The 20448-nt window shown below is 38.6% G+C and overlaps 1 protein-coding gene across 6 annotated transcripts in view; it reads left to right on the top strand.

Annotated features, from left to right (window-relative positions):
- Window positions 1–3671: 3671 nt before the first annotated feature.
- WDR27 (WD repeat domain 27) overlaps window positions 3672–20448 on the top strand; it is a 97611-nt gene continuing 80834 nt past the window's right edge. For 2 of the 6 annotated variants that reach the window (XR_003381329.2, XR_012579565.1), the window contains exons 1-13: window positions 3678–4322; window positions 5180–5321; window positions 7542–7666; window positions 8158–8271; window positions 9008–9059; window positions 9549–9619; window positions 10482–10596; window positions 11917–12049; window positions 14887–14990; window positions 15435–15502; window positions 16410–16543; window positions 18348–18424; window positions 19928–20006. Coding sequence is in view for 3 of the 6 variants with exons in the window: in XM_074537438.1 (XP_074393539.1) it covers window positions 3774–4322; window positions 5180–5321; window positions 7542–7666; window positions 8158–8271; window positions 9008–9059; window positions 9549–9619; window positions 10482–10596; window positions 11917–12049; window positions 14887–14990; window positions 15435–15502; window positions 16410–16543; window positions 18348–18424; window positions 19928–20006 (1763 nt within the window). In the remaining 3 variants the exon portion in view is untranslated. Of the gene's footprint in view, window positions 4323–5179; window positions 5322–7541; window positions 7667–8157; window positions 8272–9007; window positions 9060–9548; window positions 9620–10481; window positions 10597–11916; window positions 12050–14886; window positions 14991–15434; window positions 15503–16409; window positions 16544–18347; window positions 18425–19927; window positions 20007–20448 lie in introns of all 6 variants that reach the window. The other 4 variants (XR_012579566.1, XM_074537438.1, XM_026795872.2 and 1 more) reach the window with 4 other exon arrangements.

The following is a 20448-nucleotide window of genomic DNA, read 5'->3' as shown; positions in this document are numbered from 1 at the left end:
CGCGGCGGCCGAGAGGAGCTGGCGCCGAGGAGCCGGCACTCGGGGCGGAACGGCGCTCCCTCTGCGCAGCCCGGGAGCCGCTCGGTGCGGCCGGCAGAGCCCGGCCCGCGGCGGGAGTCGCTGGGGGCGGGGAAAGGCGCCGTACCGCCCCAGAACGCCGCCCGTACCGCCGGGCGCTCCCGCCCCGCCCCGGGCACGGCCACGCCCCCGGTATCGCGAGAGCTGGCTGAGGGGAGGGCCGGGGGAGGGCGGGGAGGCACCGAGGGCGGAACGGGGAGGGCTCGGTGCGCCGTGGGAAGCGCTTTCCGCCACGGTAGCGTGACATTGGAGAAGGCGTCCTTCAACTGTACTGAGATTGGAATTTGGGGGATAGGTGTCCCTCCGTGGGTCAGTGACAGTTCATTTGACTGTCGGCATAAACCTGACCTAAGATCACAGAACAGAAAAGCAGTATGACAGAGAGAAAATATACCAAACACCCTTATTGAATACCCCTTGATTTCAACAATCACCTTGACGTGGCTGAGCTGCTTAAAATCATAAGCAAGAGTGAAAGTTTGAAAGAAACAAAAATCTACATGATGTGCCTTGTGTACTGAGAGATTCAAGAGAGCCTGGGTATGTACCCCATGGGCCCTGTGGTAACTGAGCTAATGTTCTATCTACAATGCCCTCTAATTTCACAAACCCATGTAACTTGTTCTCTTCATTCCTAACTCAAACAAACTGGCTGCATAAGACTGCCAAATGCACGTTCTGATAAATTTTAGCTTTTTTGAAATCAGTTTTGTTTGTATAAAGACTTTTATTCTGCTTAAAACATTAAAATATTATAGTTGCTAGACCTCATTTTTAAAGTTCTTCTTCTGATTGAGTATTGAGACCACTAAAAATATACTGTTGGACACAAAAGCATGATATGATAAAGGAACTGTTATTTCCAGCAGTCTTTCATTTTCCACATAGATGTCAATTTCACTGGAGGTGCTGGAGTGAGTCCAGAGAAGGGAAATGGAGCTGGTGAAGGATGTGGAACACTTGTCCTATAGGGAGCAGCTGGGGGAGCTGGCATTGTTTATCCTGGAGGAGGCTCAGGGGAGACCTTATCACTGTCTACAACCATGTGGAAGGAGGCTGTGGCCAGGTTGGGGTTGGTCTTTTCCCCAAGGCAACAAACAGCCAAACAAGAGGTAGTGGCCTCAAGGTTTGCCATGGGAGGTGTAGATTGGACATCAGGAAAAATTCTTCACAGAAGGGGTGATTAGACACTGGAATGGGCTGCCCAGGGAGGTGCTGGAGTCACTGTCCCTTGTGTATATATATATATATATACATATATATATATATATATATATATATATATATATATATATATATAGTATATGCTGTATCATGAAAGGCTGAACATGGCACTTACTGCCATGGTCTAGTTGACATGGTGGTGTTCGGTCATAGCCTGGACTCAGTAATTTCAAAAGACTTTTCCAAGCTAATTGGTTCTGTGATTCTGTGATTTGAGATAGGTGGGTACCCAAGGTGTGGGAATATGTGGAGCCGAGGGAATAAAAATAAAAAATAATTGTCAGAGGTGTTTCATGGAGGTGTGGTCAGGTATAAAATTCTTCCTGCACATTTGCATGTCAAAAATGATCAGTCAAGAAATCAGAATCCAAGTTCTCCGATACTTCTTTGGATTGCTACTAGTTGTTATGGATAGTAGATTGTTGAAAGTATCATAGGTATAAACATTGAAAGGTGAAAATAAAGTCATGTGAAAATTGTAAAAAGGAGTACTTAACTGCCTAGAAGCAGTTACAGAGACACAACATGTTTCAGAACAAGTTATTTCAGATTCCCAGGGGTTGTTTGCGTGTCAGAACAACACCCTTTTTACTGTGTCAGCATTTATTTTTCTTTACCAATGACTAAACTGTCATAACGCATTCATGACTCTATCGGTTGTGAAAATTGTCACCAGCATATTAACAATAAAATTTTCTCTAATATTCCCAGCCACGAGTCACAGTTCAGAAAAACAGTGTCATGTGCAGTGCACTGAGTTGCCTCTGTGCAGCTGGTTCTCAATACAGTGGCTTTATCCAAATTCACATGCACACACTATAGGGAATTTGGACTGGTACTTTCTCCAGGCAAAACTAACAGGGGGACTATGTTGTCAGTGATAATATATTTCAGATACTTATATAGGGCAAAAATGCTTGTGGTGTTAATTACAGACAGACCCAATTAAGAAATCCCTATTGAAAGTATCTGTTTGAAAAGAAGCTGAGGTTGATATTGACTGATCTGCATCAAAATGGTTTAAGTTGATGCAGATCCAAAACTTGGTCATAAAATCATAACTCAGGTTGAAAGGGACTTCTGGACTCCTCCTGTTCACCTTCCTGTTCAAATTGAGTTGCTCTGGGTCATGTCCATTTGACTGCTGGACAACACCAGATATAGAGATCCACAACCTCTCTTCAGAAACTTGTTCTCATATTCGACCACTGTCATGATATTTTAAAAAATTAAATACTGATTTGGTATGACCCTAATTGGGTTTTTCCAGGATCCAGTTTATCACTGAGTGCCTCTGAGAAAAGTCTGTCTTTCCTGTATCCTCCAATTTTGTAGTTGTAGGCAACAATAAAATCTCAGTTGTCTCTTCTCCAGGCTCTCTCAGCCTTCCTGTGTACATCATTTTCTCCAGCTCCTTGACAATCTTTCTTGCTCTATACTAGGATTGCTCCAGTATGTCAGGATCTTTCTTGTACCAAAACCCCCAAAACTGGACACAGCACTGCAGGCATGGCCAAATAGAGGGGAAGGATCACTCCCACAACTTGCTGGCTACTCTCTATTACTAACAGCCCAGAATGCAGTTAGCTGCCTCTACTGCAAGGGCACCATGGTGCCTCACATTCAGCTTGTCCAGCAGGATGTCTGGATCCTTTTCTGGAGAGCCCCTTCATCCTTCAGCATTTCATCTTGCATGGAGTCACAGAGTACTGTGCCAGTTACTCTTGTTGGTCTCCACAAAATTCTTCTCAGCTTGTTTCTGACTGCTCCCTCCAAATTGGCATCATCCACAAACTTGGGGAAAATAGAAGGTTGGTTTGGCTTGGTGCCTCACTCACTTATGAATCCCAACACCTCACCACCTGCATTGTAAAAAATATGCCCCCTCTGTCCAGTCCAAATCAACCCCCTCTTAGTTTAATGTTTTTGCCCTTTATCCTGACACTACAGACCTTGGTAAAAAGTTTATCTCTGTCTTTCTTATATGGTCACTTTATATATTCACAGGGTACTGTAAGGTGCCCCTAGAGCCTTCTCTTTTCCAGGCTGAAAATTCCTCCTCACTATGAGGAAGAACCGTGCAAGTGACCTCCACTGGAACAGATTGCCCAGAGAGGTTGTGGAATTTCTCCCAAGATACGAATGCGGATATATTCAACAATTGTCTGGACGCAATCCTGTGCCATGTGCTTTAGAATGACTCTGCTTGAGCAGGGAAATTGACCCAGATGATGCACCATGGTCTCTTCCAATCCGACCCACTCTGACTCTGTGATTCTGTGAAGAACCCAAATCTCTCTTGTCTTTACAGCAAAGATGTTCTCCTCTTCCTTAAGGTCCCACTCCAATGTCTGTGTTGTGCTGGGATCCCCAGCGCTGGGCACAGTGCTCCAGCTGGCGTCCCACGAGTGGGACACGGGTGGGACACTCCTGGACCTTCTGGCCATCCTGCTTTCTGTGCAGCCCTGGACATGGCTGTGGAGAGCCAGGAAGCAGCCTCGGGGCCCGTTGCCCCGGTGAGGGGACAGCGGCTGCCGCCGCGGGCCCGCCGCGCTCTGCGGGCGACCGAGGGCTGTCCCGCCCGGCCTCCCGTCAGCGGCGGCGCTGCCCTGGTTACGGGCCGGGCCGCGCCGGCCGCGCCGGGGCCGGGGCCGGGGCCGGGACCGGGACAAGGACAGGGACAGGGACCGGGACAGGGGCCGGAGCTCTCCGCCTCCCAGCGGGAGGGAGCCCCGAGCGGGGCCGTGAGCCGTGGGCGCCCGGGGTCAGGACGCAGCCGGCGGGGACAGGCGGCCCCGGTGATCCGGCTCCGCCGCGGGGCCGTTCGCAGCCGCAGGATGGAGGGCGCCGGGGCCGGCTGCGCCTCTGGAGGAAGCCGCGATCCTGATATTGTCTGCGAAAAACACTTGTTCAAAGGCAAACTGCCGGAGCCGCTCTTTCAGCTGGCGTGCAGTCACCATCACTGCGCTTTCCCCGTGAGCCGCAATGGGTTGTGCGTCTGGAACACAGCCACTGCTCAGGTAAAGCTAGAATAGAGCCCTTGGTATGCTGCTACTTTAAACTAATTTATAATAAAATATTTGAGGGTAATGTAGAAGTGTCAGGTTTCACTTCAATGCTGGAAGGCTACTAGCATTTTTATGAAATTTTTATTGTGATAAGAATAAAATAAGCTGTTGTGGTGGGTTGGCCCTGGCTGGCAGCTAAACCAGTACCCAGGCTCCTGCTGACTCCTTCCCAGCAGGGTAGGGGAGAGCGTACGATGGGAAGAAGTGAGAAGTCACAGGTAGATTCAAAGGTAGTTTAATGAGCGAAGGGAAAAGAGAGAAAAAGCTATACCAAGGCACCCCCTCCAACCAGACTAAGCCCAGCCCAGGCTTTGAGCAACAGCCACCTTACAGTCAATGTCCCAGGCCCTCAACACCTTCTTGCCTGCAATAGCCCAGTTCTATTGCTGAGTATAACTTCATATGGTAGAGGATATCCCCTTGCCAGTTCAGGAAACTGAAATATTTGTTCCAGCTGTGTCCCTTCCCAACCTCTTATGCATCTTCAGTTTATTATTGGGATGCAGAAACTGAGAAAATGTGGGGAAAAAGAGAAGGCCTCAGTGCTGTGCAAACAACATTTGGCAACAGCCAAAACATTACCATGTTATCATCACTGTTTTTGTCACAAAATCCAAAGCATTGTGCCATGCAAGCTGCTATGAAAAAAAGTTAACTCCATCCCAGCCAAACCAGAACAGCTACATTGTAGTTTAGGTGATTTTGAAGCTATAAATAAAAATCAATTATTGTTCCATTTGTACTTTTATATGATTCATAATCTTTTTTTGAAGTTATTAATTTAACTTTTCTTTATCTGCATTTGTCAGCCATTATATTTGTCAGGGCATCATTACTCAATTTCTGCATTGTCATTTGGAAATAAAATCAATCCACTCCTTGTCTGCTCTGCCTCTCATGAACGTGTGATAGTGTGGAATCTTGATGAATGTACGCAGAAAGTGGAAGAAGGTAGAGTATTATTTATATAATATATGTGTGTCATCTATATAAGAAGTGATGCAAAGGCAACCATTCACTACTAATCACTCAGACCAGTGTCCAGCCAGTTTCTGAGCAGCAACAACCTTGGAAGGCCACCCCAACACTTCCTTTTCTCCCACTGCTCCTTCTCCAGCGAGATTATTTTATTTCTGAGAAGCACGCCTCAGTCGCTCAGATTCAGCAGCAGGAGCAGCCATATTAATGCTGTGCTTCTCTCCTGCTCTTCTTCGGCAATGCCGAATTGAACCAGGCCGGCAGCACTGCCCGTCCTGTCATTGTCACAGCCACCGGCCCCGGCGGCGATGCTGGGCTGGCTCCGGAGCTGGCCGAGGTGCTGTGCTGTTCGCCTCGGGGCGGGCAGAGAAGCACTGCAGAGGCAGTGGTGCTCTGCCACTGTGGAATACAATGGACAGAACAAAAATAATCAGCATCACTGCATAATTAAACGTGCAACGCCAAAGTACTTCCTTTTCTGGTATACTTGTGGAACTGGTGTTTTGTATCCTGCTTTGCCTCTCCTTCCGTCTCTGGAACATTGTTTTCGTGTGTGTGGGTGAGAGAGACCAATGCAAGTGTCAGATCTGGGAGAAGAGTGCATGAGTGGAAGAGCATTGTGGTGACACAGCACACAGAAAATAGGAATTTTAGTGTCCTGACCACCATCTTGGTTTGGAGCCTCAACCAACGGCATTAGATTCTAGGGAGCAGGCTAACGTCTTTGCAAGCTTAAATTCATTGCAAAGTAGAAGAATAACGAAAGAAAAAGGAAAAAAAAAAGAAAGAAAGATTCGCAGAGTCATGATTCGCTGGAAATCCAGCAATCTGTCCCCTTTTGGTGACAATATTTAAAGTTTTTAAAGTTGCATGGCGATGTCCCACACTATTAAAAGTTTCTGGCTTGTTGCCTGTAATTAGAGATTTGTCAATGGCTTAATGTAAGGGAGTTCTCTTGTACTCTGCTCCATTTTGAATTTGCAAATCTATATAATATGAAAACTAATGTTGAGCTCACGTTAACAATATCAGTGCTTTTTATAAATAAAGGTCATTATTAAATTTTAATCCATGTAAGAGTAACATAGACAATCAAAGGGTACTTCAGGAACTGGGAATAAAATTTAGAGGAAATTAATTTGGAGGAAATAAAACTGGAACATAGGAATAGAAAGTAGCGGAGAGATAAAGAGTGTGGGTAGTTTTGATACAAAGATATTCGGCATCCAGATTGTCTGCTGCTTGATTTTTTCATTTTCTCTCCATTTACAGGCTCTTCAGCAGATGCTGTAGAGACTTTGTCTCCACAGACTGTCCTCTGCACATTCTTGGCACGTTTTCTTATTATTTCTTATAAACTGTGTCAAAGTAGTTAAGGAATTCTTTGTGTCACCTTGACCTGTTAATCAATAGTAAAAAGACTCCACAGCATCTAATATGAAAGCCTGAAAGGACACCTGTAGTTGTGCTTGTATTCTATATGATTTGTTCCCAATGAAATCCGGAAATTTAATGACATATCCAGACTATCCTCACATCATTAAAGGCAGCATTATAAGGTAGGGATCAGCAGAAACTAATCTGCTTGAACCAGTGAGATGACCATAATGAAATCATGAAGACAGGATAGAAATATGACTTGTTCTCAGATCTATTCTTATCTGACACTGTAATGATATTTAGTGGTGTGCTTTCTCTTTCAGCCTTTCCCACAGAAAAAATAAAAGCAGAGAAGGAAAATCCTCTTTATTTTTTGGCTGAGCAACTGGCATACTCTCCCAGAAGAAGTATTTTTCAAAACTGTGGTTTGCTGAGCTTCAGTTAGGATTTCTTACCTCCAAAATGAATGTGGCACTAGTGGGTTCCATGGGCACATCACCCTACTCCAAAAATCCTTTCCGTTGCAATCTTCAGTAGAAGCAAGGAAGCATGATTTGATGGGAATGATTGATATCATAAGGAGTGGTAGATCATATCTAGGCAACAGGGCAGATGGAGGAATTCTGATGGTCTATAGTTCTCTGCTTTTTTCCCCAATACCCTGGTGTATGTAAACAGTGTGTTTCTCTGTACATATTCCTGACAGAAACTGGGACAGCTCTGTGGTTAGTAACTGCTGTGCCAATTTTCCTAGAATCACTGCACCAAATTTTTATATTTCATTGAGTCTCATTAACAATACAATTGCTGCAGGGTTTACACCTCGAGGAATTGTTATAGGAACTCTTTTGGGAATGGTGCTTCATGTAAGATTTAGTCCAGATGATCAACAAGTGGCAGTATGTGCTGGAAATCAGATCTACATGTTAAGTGCAAAGGTGAGATAGCATTCTTTGTATGGTACTGGTATTTCTTTTACTTACTCACTTTCAAATAATATCACAATACAGAAATGTTAGTAAAATTAAGCAAAAACATTAATTTTGTGTCATAAAATGAGTAGGAACTGGCACTTGATAATGCATCATATATCAGATAGAAGGCTATGTTTAAAGAGTTGAAATGAAACAGTATCTCAATAATATTATAAAAAACAGTATCTCAGTAACTTAAAAGTAGAAAATATTCTTAGGTCATCTGAAAAACTGTTCCTGTATCAGTCAGTCTGAAGAACCAAAAGTAATGTGTAGTGGCTTTGTCAGCAGGATGGTACACAGGGCTTCAATTTCAATAAGAGAAATCTGACTGAATTCTGTTTTGAAAACAAATCTGACAATGCTTAGCAAGAGTTATTAATTATCAAAAAACTTAATTGTCAATTTTATGTTGAAATCCATTCTGTTTTTATTTTCGACTTGATTAATCACAGAATGAGGCTGTACTAGCTGAATTGGATGGACACCTGGCTCCGGTGACTGCTGCTGAATTTTGCTCATGGGAGAAAAGTATGCTCGTATCAGTGTCAGAAGACAGAACCTTTAAGGCAAGGAAATTGTAAAAGTGAAATTTAAAAATAATAATTTAGTGAATATGTGAAGTATTCTTCTCTATTCCCCTTTAAATATGTGCTGAAGATTAAGTAAAAAATATATTTGACTTTATGGAGATACGGACATTGTTCTTCTAATTATTTGGGAAATTACAACAAAAATTAATTACTCTTTTTTTAAAAGGACAATGCAGGTTTTGCATACTCAAAACTTTATACATTGAAGTATTAACGTCAGTGATTATTATCATCTGGCAAATAGAAATAAAATATTTTGATTAGCTTGGCTGTAACTGAAATATTTCAGGTATGTTGAGCTGAAGGAAAACATTTCCCTTTGCTTCTACTGATATAAATTTGAATTTTCCTTTTTGGGATTATTGGACTGGGTTACTGTATGGAATGTACTCCTCTCCTCTTTTCTTTTCTTTTTCATGTATGCCTTTTTGTAAATTTACTACAATCACTGAGAGATCAACCTAGGAAATATTGATACCTTGTGTATCTATATCATGTGAGTTTGCCCTTACTCACCATGGATAATTATCAGTTGGAGAAAACCCTTCATAACTGGAAACAGGTGCTGAAAAAAAATTCTTTCCTAAGAACATTACCTTGAATGCCTGCATTTTTCTGTTTTCACCATATGATGGCTGTTGAAAGTTGTGCTTTCAGTAGATATCTAAGAAGATCCCTATCTTTATATCTTTTTAATTTTTTTAATCTAAAGGTGTGGGACTATTCTACCAGCCAGTTAATATATCAGTCAGGAATAATAACAGGTAATTTTTCTATTCTTAAATGTATTTTTGCATAGCAAAAACCTCCTATCTCTAAATAATAATCTATGATTATTATAGAAGCTTTGGGTTGATTTAGTGAAAATAATTCCTGTAGACAAGGTAACAGTAAACACACTATCCTCTAAAGCCAACAGTAAATAGTTTTTCCTTTAAAGTCTGCTTCCCAGTAGATAGTTTTAGTGTACTTTCATAAGTCTGCAAACCGTGCCACAGCAGCTTGGGTGACAGTGCAGGAAACCACTGCAATAGCATCTTAGATGATGGGCAGTGCAGAGACCTGCAAACACAAAGCCCTAGGCAGCACAAAGGCTGAGACACACAAAGCTCTGTGCAACCATGAGAACTGCAGTAAGGGCTTTTTCTCCCTGTCTTTATAAATAAGAAGATTCAATTTTGAATGATGTATTTTAATTAAATATCTGATTTGTGTCTACTCTAGAAATGCTTTTATCTCTCTTTTTTGAGCAGCATCTCCTTTGCTAAGTCTGTTAATTGATGAAGAAAACAAACAGATTATCACTGGATGTGCTGAGGGACAGGTAAGAATTGTTCATTAAACTCAGTCTTTATGTCAAGAATCAACTATTATTGATGTTCCTGTCTATAAAAAAGGTTCACAGGTTGCCTAAGTTTTTTGAACTGTTAAAAGACTTATTTTAGTAAGCATAATTCAGTGCTTTTAGTGTAAACCATAAATGGTAAATAAGACCATTACAACACAGAAACTTTTTCCTGAAAATCAGGAAAACTTGTAAGAGCACAATCAATAATTATATAAGAAGAGCACTCTGAGAGGCTATAAATATATCTGTTTTAAAAGAAAAAAGGTGAAAAATAGGATTTTCCTATTTTGGCCAAAAAAGAGAAATGCATGACCATTAAATGGAAGAGGCTCTGATTTCAGCATGTGAGTATTCTAATAAAAATGTGGTAAATATGAATATCCATTTCACCACTTCTTTAATGGTAAGAATATATTTACATGATAATTTCCAGATTCTTTCTTCAGTGTTACCATTCAGTAATTCTGAAGAAAATTAAAGCTTTACCTCTAGTGGTGTCTAAACCGAGAAACGTATAAATGGAATTCATGACCCACATGACCCAATGAGCCATTGCATCCATGTTACCTATGATTTTTAATTGTGAACAATATTCTATAAGGAGCTTTTATTCAAAACACATAAACATGTGGGAATTAGATGTACAGCTCAAACTGATCATTGCTGCTTTGATTATCTTTAGCAGTCTTAGGGATACATATAATTGGAGTTCTTGTCCAAGGTGAGATGCTGTATACAAAAGTTCACTAATTACATCTATGGTTTTAAATATTGGATCTTTAGTTTGTATTGATGTAAGCTTTATCTTTATTGCAATTGCTTTTTCTTTTTCTTGCAGCTTTGGATCTTCAGTTTAATCAGTGATCATAATTACCGTTGTATAGCACATATCGACTTAAAGAAAGAGCAAGAGAAATTCTGTAATAAAATGTGGAAATCTGGCCAAGAGATAGGTAGCACAATGCTCCTAGAATGCTTGTATGGTATAGTCTAGTTGTTACTGGCTACTGAGTGTGTGCTTTTTTACCGTCATAATTTATTGTAAGTGGTAGGCTTACAAGTCTTAGACTGTGGCATGGAATTCTTACTGAAGCTGATATGTCGTTGGATATTGGTGTATCTGGAAGGAATTATGCATGTATGTATGTAATAAATTCTTGGCCAGTGCCATTTGTTCATGAAACATTGCATCATGTGCAGTATTAAGAATTTGTTTTGATTGAATTCATTGTCCAAGGCTTCAGAACAGAACGAGTACCTAAAAATTAATCCCTTGTCAAAATGCAGTACTATTTCTCAGTTACCTTTGAAGTTCCTTTGAGCTATTTAATTTTTTTTTGTCTTCTTTTTTTTTTTTTTTTTTTTTTTAATCTATAACAGTGCCTTCATAATGTGATATTTCTCTGGCTGTGATATTTCTAGTGGTGTAACACAGAGTGCATATAAGTCTTTATAGGCTGCCCTGGTAACCCCGGCAGGGTGATTCCCTGGTATCAGACTGGTTTGATTGTTGCCTTGTTGTGCCTTGGGATGGCCATGAGCAGGTGACAGCCTTGGTACAACAGGAGGTCACCCTCTCCCTGGTGAGGTGCAGACCCCTGTCCCCTCAGCGCTGCTGTGGCTTTCCTAAGGAAAGGGAAATCTGGTTTTCCTTGCTTGCTCTTTTTCTGGATCAATGACTGTTGTATTTTTACCTGCCTAGGGGTCCAGCTTCCATAATCCTGAGGTCCTAACCTAAGGAGAAAGACTGCTACATTTCTTGTTATTATTTAAAATCTGTGGATCTGACTTTCATGTTTGAAAGAGAGTGATGTAATATCTGTTTATAATGCTGAATTTGGTGCTAGTAGTTCCTGAGTGAGAATTAGACATGCAGAATGGATTGGAGAATGAGGTGGATTTTCATCTTGCCTTTGGATTATGTTGTAACTTTAGTCTCAAGACAATTTTCAGGCTAAGTGGAAAGGTACCCAGCATATTTAAAAATTGTTGGAATATGGCTTTCAGTGTCATTTCTTGAGATGAAAACGCCTAAAATCTGCAAACTCTTTTTCAGTCCATAAGTAGGATCTTTGGATTTTGTCACTAGGTATGTGAAAAACCCTCACAATAATAACAAGGAAAGCTTGTTCTTAGGAAATGTCCATCTTTTGAAATAGAAGTTTCTTGAGTGTGGTCTTAGTTTTTCATGACTGCTACAAATTCTCTCTTCAATTCTGTCTGTTTCCCTTATTTCATAGTATTCTGATAGCTGGTATTGTTTACTTTCTTAGGTGAAGGGCAAAATAATTTCAAGCTTTGCAAAACAGACAACATGAGACCAGAAGGATCAGTGGAAACGTCATTGCCTATCCTCTTAATGGAGCATTGTGACTTTTTTGTATGTTTCCATAATGAAGAAAACATGTAAGTCCTTTAAAATATCACCTAGTATTTGAGTCAAATTTATTTCTCAGAGTTCCTATTGGTTCTTGGATTATTTTCACTGCCAATTTTTATTTTTTGAAAAATGCAGTAGGAAAATCAAATAATGTTTTTAGTGATCTGCAAGTTGTAGTGGCCTGCTCTTAGGAAGATAACGTACACAAACTGATACAAAGTTAAAACTGGGTTTTATTCTGAAAAATAATTATATAAAAATGTCATTGAGAATATCCATTGTAACATCTGTTGATACCAGCTGATCAGGGAGGATGAGTTAAAAAGTAATTAATAAATCAAATTTATTTTGTGTTTGCTTTTCTAAAGAAATATCTCATGCAGCCACTGTGTGACTGTGTCAGCTTGTCTTCCAAGTTTAAATAATTTTTGAACTACATAACCTGCTCCAGTCAAACTTCTGTCAGAGGGACAGATGTTTCAGAACATGATGCTTTTTCTCATTCCCATGGAATTGATTAGAGAGGATTTAACCATATTATCAGGAGATCTATTCAGGACACTCCCACAAGATCTGTCTCAAATAACAACCTGTCTGTGTTGTATTTTATGATTGTCACCTGTATAAATTTCTCAGCCATACCATGTTTTAGAAAACTCTTGTCCTAACCTTTGCTCTGTGGTGGATTATTCAGGTGGAACTGGTTAAACTCTGGTTAGATATATAACTTCTGATAAACAAAGAAGAAAATTATCCAGCAGTACTGGACAATTTTGGTTGTCTTTATGTTAATTTAAGTAATTATTCACAGTTATTTTCACGATGTCTGCATATTTAGAAGTACCACCATTGAGAGGAAGGAAGTGGTGATTTTTTAGATGCACATCTCAACCATATTTTAATGCAGTGACAGCACTTGAAGGTCAGGTGATTAATTATTACAGTCCGTCTTATTGCTTGTGTAATATCACTCTCAAAGCATCAAAGCTTTGCCTTCATCACAACTGTAAGTTTTATTTGAACAGCTGCTCATCTTTAAAGATGACAAGTTTTCTGTCAATAAAGAATAAACCATGTCCCTAGTGAAGTTGTTCCAGGAACTGATTTGTTCAATTTCGCTTCTAGTCTGAATTGCTCTCTTTTCATATACAGGACTTTAGTATGTTTTTCACCCTGATAGTCCAGTGCCAGCCACTATCCTGTTCCTTCCTTGGACGGCAAATAACAACTCATGAACGAGTTACCTCTGCACTTCCAGATAAAATAGTAATAGTAATATCCACAGTAATAGACTATTTAAATTTACTGAATTGAGATAACATCACTTTCCCATTCCCACCTGTTACTGCTACACAGTGTACATCTAAGGTCTATTTGTTCTTTCAGCTATCACATCAGAGCTGAAAGTTTTGTTCTGCTTATAAACAATCATGGCCATTAAATTCTTACTATTAATTAAATTCCATTATATTTTAGGTTGAGAGGTTTGTGTTTATAAAAATTATTTTATATTTATTTTTTTAAAAGAGTGTGTTGGTTTTAGAAGATGCTTCAGATTTGTCTGAACAATTGAGCAATCCCTGATATACTGCTTTTCCTGCCTGCAATCAAAAGCAGCAATGAAACATTTTTGAACACTGATGTCCAAAATTAGGCATCTCACACTTTCCTAAGCTTTTTGACATTGAGGAATCTCATCACAATGGATTTTATTATTTTAGAGTTACAGTGAGTTAAGCTTCCTGGATATATCACTTTACAGTGTTCATAATAACTTGATAGTGACACTTTTTACATAAGTGTAAAAAAAGTCAAAGAATTTGCAAATTAAATCAGTCTGTTACTGCTGCAATGGAAGTAGTGCAAACCACAAATAAAATTATTCATATCACGTAAAAGTATCACAAACCAGAAATGAAACAGTCTGCTTTTTAACAGATTTGACTGTATACGTTTGGGTTTTTTTTCTTTTTTCTTTTTTTTTTTTTTTTTTTAATAATATTAGAGCTTCATATTTTTCCATATCCTTACTTCAACTCTTGTGGTCTGATTTTAAATCAAACTAGTAAGTCTACTGACTCCTAATTAGGAAAATTTATTAAAATGTTGATGCCAATTTTTATTTATTGTGGCATCAAAACTGTTTAGGATTTTTGGGGAATGACAACTGTTATTTTGTTAGAATTATCTTATGCTTGATAATATGTTTCTTCCGTGAGGCTGGTAACTGAAATTAACAAACCCACTGGTTTACTCTCTGGTGCTTGCAGAAGCTGGATTTCATTACCCAGCTGCAATAGTACTGCCACTAATCACAGGCTGAAACAGACATTCCAGACTTGCCTGGAGTTTTTTCGCCTTTACTTTGTGCTGCTTTTTCTCTTGTACTTTAATTATATAAAAACAAACATTGAATTTCCCTGTGTTTTGGGTGTTCATATGAGTGTTAACAGTAAATTACGAGTGGATTTGTCTCCTGGTTTGAATTTTATTTTTGTGTATACAATGCTTTTACAGCATCTCCCAACTCTTACAAACCACAATAACTTTTTGAAGAAAAGTATTTCCTGCGCAGTTTTGGATGTGCCATGAAGTACTTACATGAATCAAGGATTGTGTTCTGCTCAAGGATTATGAAAACTGCTCTCCAGTTTTCAAACCTTCACTAATTTTGCTTGAAACTTTGAGCTACAGATTTGAAAAAAAAAAGCTTTAAATGTAATGTACTTTTTCTCTGTGTGCTTTATTATTGTTGTACTGGGACTGGGCAATGAGAATTAAAAAACCCGATTTTTGTTTGTTGTATGGTAGCAAGAAAAGCTTCTTTATCTACTCAGAGATATTTTTCTCCTTGTTTTAATAGATATTCTTCCCAGAATACTAGCTATTTTTGGATTGGAACCTCTACTGGCTTGTTAATAATTAATTTGGCAAACTTAGAATTGGAAGCTCTTTTATTTTACAGAGGTATGTTTAAAAGATATATGATTACACAATAATGAGATTGTTTTTGTTATCTGACATAAATAATGTAAGAATTAGGTTGTGAAATGGCAGAATACAATAGAAACCAAATGTTTTTTAAAAATGTTTTTTTCCCTAATAGTTTTTGTATGTTTTCCTGGCCCTGGTGACTTTTTTCAGAAGACATGTTTGTTCTAGACCTGTGTAGTGGCTAGCCATGAATTTTTATTCAGTTTTGCAGTTCATAAGTGTTAAATATAAGTGTTAAATACAAGTTATTCTACTCCATTTTAATTTGAGGGTAAAATTGAAGTATATACTCTGAACAGAATGGGTTAGGGTCATGTCAAATTAGTATGAGTGATTTTTTTGTGTGTGTCATAGAGATAGGTTTTTTGTTGTGAAATGCAGGTATTATTTTATAGTACTTTGTTCTTCTTGATAAAGATTACAGTGACCTCAGCATTCGGATTGCCAGATCATGTGCATTAACAAGGAAGGCAGCTAATGGAAAGGTGAGTATACAGTAAATGCTGCTTTAATAAATGTTAACGATTACAGTTATTTTTCATAAATATTTACACATTTTGCTAACAGATTAGTTCACAGATTTGAGTTATTTAATATGACTTACATGGTAATTTTTTTGAAGAGGGTTGATTCTTCCTTATGGAATCTGCTGTTTTGAAGCTCTCACAGGTTATATACAGTCTAAAGTGATTTATAAGGAAAAGGTGAATTGTTACAGTGTTCAGGGTCTACCTTGAATGTCAAGAATGACCATTGAAGAAGCAGAGGAAATCTTTTATGGGGAAAAAAAATTGTTATAGCTTGTTTCTCAAAAAAAAAGTTAGGATATGCTACTTCTGAATCCTTCTAAAGAATCTGTCAAAACTATTTGGGTTATGAGAAAAATTCTGTTGAAAGCCACTAAAAGTGATTTTAAGAAAATGGAAGGCATTCTTATCTATATACTCCATTTTTGATATTGCAATTTTCCTACAGAGGTAAACTCAATCTAGGCTACATATTTAACATAGAAGACTTTTGCTTTAGATTAGGATTTTGTTTAAATTCAGCTCTTAGCATGTTCTCATCTTGTTGCTGAAGCCATTCTTCCATGTGTACTTCTTTTCTCACTACTCTTACTGCAGAATTGTCTCCAGTGTAGGTGGTGTGGGAATTTCTGTCACTGTTATGTATTTTGGTTTGTTAAAACACATTTGAGGAACATAGGCATATTTTGAAGGATTGCTTTAAACACTCTACCACTTAATGCTCTTCATGACTAAATCCATGGATATTTTTGATTAATTTTTATAAATTTCAGAAATTTGTTTTATTTTTCATTATAAATGCATTATGTTTTGAACTTTTAAATTATTGGGTAAATGGAGTGTTAATTTATGGTGATTGCTGCAGGTTTTATGCTTGATTGCCTCAATGTTTGAAGATATGATTGCTGTGTTGGAAGTTAACCTTTCTGCATTGGTGAGAACTCAGCAGAGTGATTTTCTCCCATGTGGAAATGAGAAAAGTCTATCAGTTATTGCCAGGTACAGAATTATTAAATGTTTTCTCTCCATGTTGGATGATGAATTTGTTTATCTGGCACTACAGTGTGTCATATGGTTTTCTGTAGTGCTGCTTGTTGACATGGTTTGATTTTACTTATTTTTCTTATCATGCTTTAGTTGTATTGAGAGGGAGAAATCACAGAATCACAGAATGGTTGAGCTTGGAAGCCACCTCTCAGATCATCTTGTCCAACAACCCTGCTCAAGCAGAGCTGCTTGGAGTCATTTTCCCATCACAATGTCCACACAGCTTTAGAATATGTCAATGGAGGGAGATGCCACAACCTCTCTGGGCAGCCTGTGCCAGTGCTCAGTCACCTTCACAGTAAATAAGTGTTTCCCAGTGTTCAGAGAGAGCCTCCCATGTTTAATTTTTCATGTATTGTCTCCTGTCCTGCTTCTGGGTTTAGGGCACAGAGCCTGGCTCTAGAGTCTGCTTTACAGCCTGTACTGCTGCATGGGCTCCTTCCTCCTCTGCTGCAGGACTTTGCCTTCCACATTGTTGAGCTCCACAGGGTTGCTGTCAGCCCATTTATGCAGACAATAAATGTCTCCCTGGATGACAACACAACCTTCTGCTCTTTAAGACACTCCGTGTTGCAGGCATCTTTTGTGGAAAATCTTTTCTTGGGATTTTTCTCCCTTCTGAGCAGCTGTGGCCTCAGAGACAAATGTAAACAATGGTTATCTGCTGCTGTGGAATGCAACAGGTAGATCTGTGATTGGTCTCCTGTAGATGTTTGGATTTACTGACCAGTCACGGCAGAGCTGGCTCTCGCTCTCTGTCCGAGCCAGCTGCCTTTGTTATCATTCTTTTCTATTCTTAGCTCAGCCTTCTGAGGAAACCTTTCCTTTTTTATTTCTTTTTAGTATAGTTATAATGCAATATATATATATCATAAAATAAAAAACCAAGCCTTCTGATCATGGAGTCAACATTCTCGTCTCTTGCTTCACCTGAAAACCCCTGTGACCATGGTCACACTCCTCTCAGTTTTTGAGTCATCAGCAAACATGGTGAGAGTCACTCTGCTCCCTTATCCAGATTACTAATGCAGATTTTGAATGGAATTATTATACCCATGGAATCATATGGAATGGAGTTGTAACCTCTGGGTTACTACACTAGTTCCTGCTTTCCACCTAGATCCTGATCATCACAGTCTGGTCTTGGTTCCTCATCTGGTTTTTAATCCAGCTCAGTGTGTGTTCATCCAGACCACAGTTCATCAGCTTATCTGTGAGGTGCTTATGGGACACTGTGGAAAGTTTTACTGAAGTCAAAGTAGACAATATCTTCATCTGCTTTCCCCTCATCTGCCAAGCCACTCATCACAAAAGTTTATCCAACTGATCAAGCATGACTTCCCCTTGGTGAATCCCTGTTGGTTGTTACTTTCTTGTCCTATATGTCCCTAGAAGTGATTTATGAGAAAATGCCGACATTTTGAAGATGAAAGAACCTCCACAATATACACAGAAATACAGATTTCAGTGCTTAAAATAAAATCATCAGTTAATATTCACAAAACTGGAATCCAGCATGTAAAAGCAATGGTCTGTGAATTGAGTCAGGGCCAAGGCTTGTCTGTGCTGCTGAGCATCTGAGATGATAGCTGATCCACTGTGGCTAACTTGTTTTTGTTAAAATCTCATTGCTATTGTGTGTGTACACACACACGTTCAGACAAATAACTAAAAAGGAGTTTTGGCACCTTTTTCTAATCTGACATATTTGTTCATTGCATTGATCAATTTTTTTGTGCTTCATTTTATGATTTAGGTGTACTTTATTTGCAAATTCTCCATTGTGTAAAGGTATAAAGAAGAACATGAAAGGACCTTCCAGTAAAACACTTGGTAAGTACAAACCAACTCTGAAATTAATTAATTAAGTTATATTTTTAAAAACAGTAACTGACTTCCACCTGGCTTGTGCCTAATACAATCAGTAGTTTAGTAGATTTTTGGTTTAAATATATATTGCATTATATTTTTACTTCAATAGGAAGAATTTTAGACATCTGTTAATATTTCATATCGTACACATGTAATTGTAGTTAAAAATGATGGTTATAAGTATTTTTATTCTTTCAAAAACCATTGTCTGAGAATTTTCTGTGAATTTTAAAAGTGCTAGAGTGTTGAAGGTTTACATTCTTGTAAGTCATTCTTTTTCCATAGCATGCAGTAAATTTTTCTGTATAATTTGTCACTTCTTTCTTAACTTTGGTTGTGAAATATACCAAAGAGATGTTTTGGTGTATTTTGTTGTTCTTAATAATCTTTTGCCAATACTGTTAGGATGTTTAGGAAGTTAATTTTTGACTCAATATTCTACTGCTTAAAAAAAGAGATCTGATGTCCAGTTGCCATTGAAGCACCTGTAGCTTTTTTTGGTGAGCAACAATAAAATTAAAAAAAATATTTTTTAAAAAAGTTTTTATCCTTACCATTTGCATGTATTGTGCCTGTTACAATGTCAAAGGTTGTATCTCTAAGGTTTCATGGTATTTTCAGAATGCATCTACAAAGTTTTATCTAGAATTCCAGGCTGCCTTGGACAGCCTGCACTGACAACTGTGCTGCCTTTGTTGACATCTCATGTTCAGATAGATAAGTGCTGTAATGAAATCCTTTGGTCTCTTAAGGTGTGTGGTACTGGGAGCTTCTCAGGAAGGGCCTTTTTTTGTGCCTCATTGCTGCATTAAGAGAAAGGATAGTTAGTGGCATTTGATGGGACTTCTACCCTCAGGATAGGTAAATTGTCCCAATGCATCTGGGTTTTTTCCCTTGGAATATCAACAAAATTTCCCCCTTTACAATGTTTGTTTGTTTAGTTTGTTTCTGCTGATATTCAGTTTGGAGCTGAGTGGTGCCCACTGGGCTTCCTAGTACAGCACTGGACATGCAGACATTACCCATGACCTGAGCTGTGTTGGAACACAAATACTTAAAGGCATCCACCAGTTAGCTGGTTAATCATCTTTAGATCCATTCCTTAGTCCAAATATAGGCTGTGAATTCATTATAGCTAATGCATGCAAAGTCTAAGAAGAGGCAATTTGAAAACACATTTTCTAACTGAAATGAGTGGTGAAAAAAGTAATTCAGAACAGGGTTCGTGCTACTTCAAAGTTTAAAGTTCCTACTTATTCTGGTTACTGGAGGAGCGATGGTTTACAATGTAACAGTTCATATATCTTTCCTTTTCTCAGTAATCATTATTTTAGGGTGATTAGTCATTTATGTGTTTTGTAACGTAAGGGAACATCAAGTATTTATATTGTGCAAAACTATCTTTCACTCTAAAAACGTAATGTTAAAAAATATTTTAATGTAAATTAAATTATTTTACTACAGGAGTGAAGAACACAGTGAAGGATAAACCATTGGTTTTCCATAATAAAATTAAGTCATCAGGATATACAGCAGCACCACGGTCAGTAGAAATATTACTACTTTCCCTTTCTTATTGGTGTGTGATATTTTTTCACATAACTATGTAGTCTCATGATTGTGAAATTAATCACCTGTGAAAAATAGTTATGGTGCTCTCAAAGAAAAGAATTTTAAAAGCATAATGTAAACCAAAATGTTCACAGCTTCTGGTCATTGTCCAACTTCCTTTTGAAATCCATATTTGACATCCTGATTCTTTCATCTGACTAGGCTCTTGTATTTTCAGATTGCAGAAAGTGTTGTCTGAGAACTTTATTTGTATGAATTTTGACTTTCAGAATATGCTATTCAACAAATAACTCACAGAAATCAAGGTCCAAACTCAGGCATTAGAATATTAGACATTTATATTGCCATCAAAGTGTAAATTCTCTTATCTATTGACATTACCCACAGATGTAAATAATAAGAAGGAAATATGA

Source organism: Zonotrichia albicollis, chromosome 3 (genome assembly GCF_047830755.1).
Source record: "Zonotrichia albicollis isolate bZonAlb1 chromosome 3, bZonAlb1.hap1, whole genome shotgun sequence".
Taxonomy (NCBI): Eukaryota; Metazoa; Chordata; class Aves; order Passeriformes; family Passerellidae; genus Zonotrichia; species Zonotrichia albicollis.
This window is presented reverse-complemented; position numbering and strand designations above follow the sequence as displayed.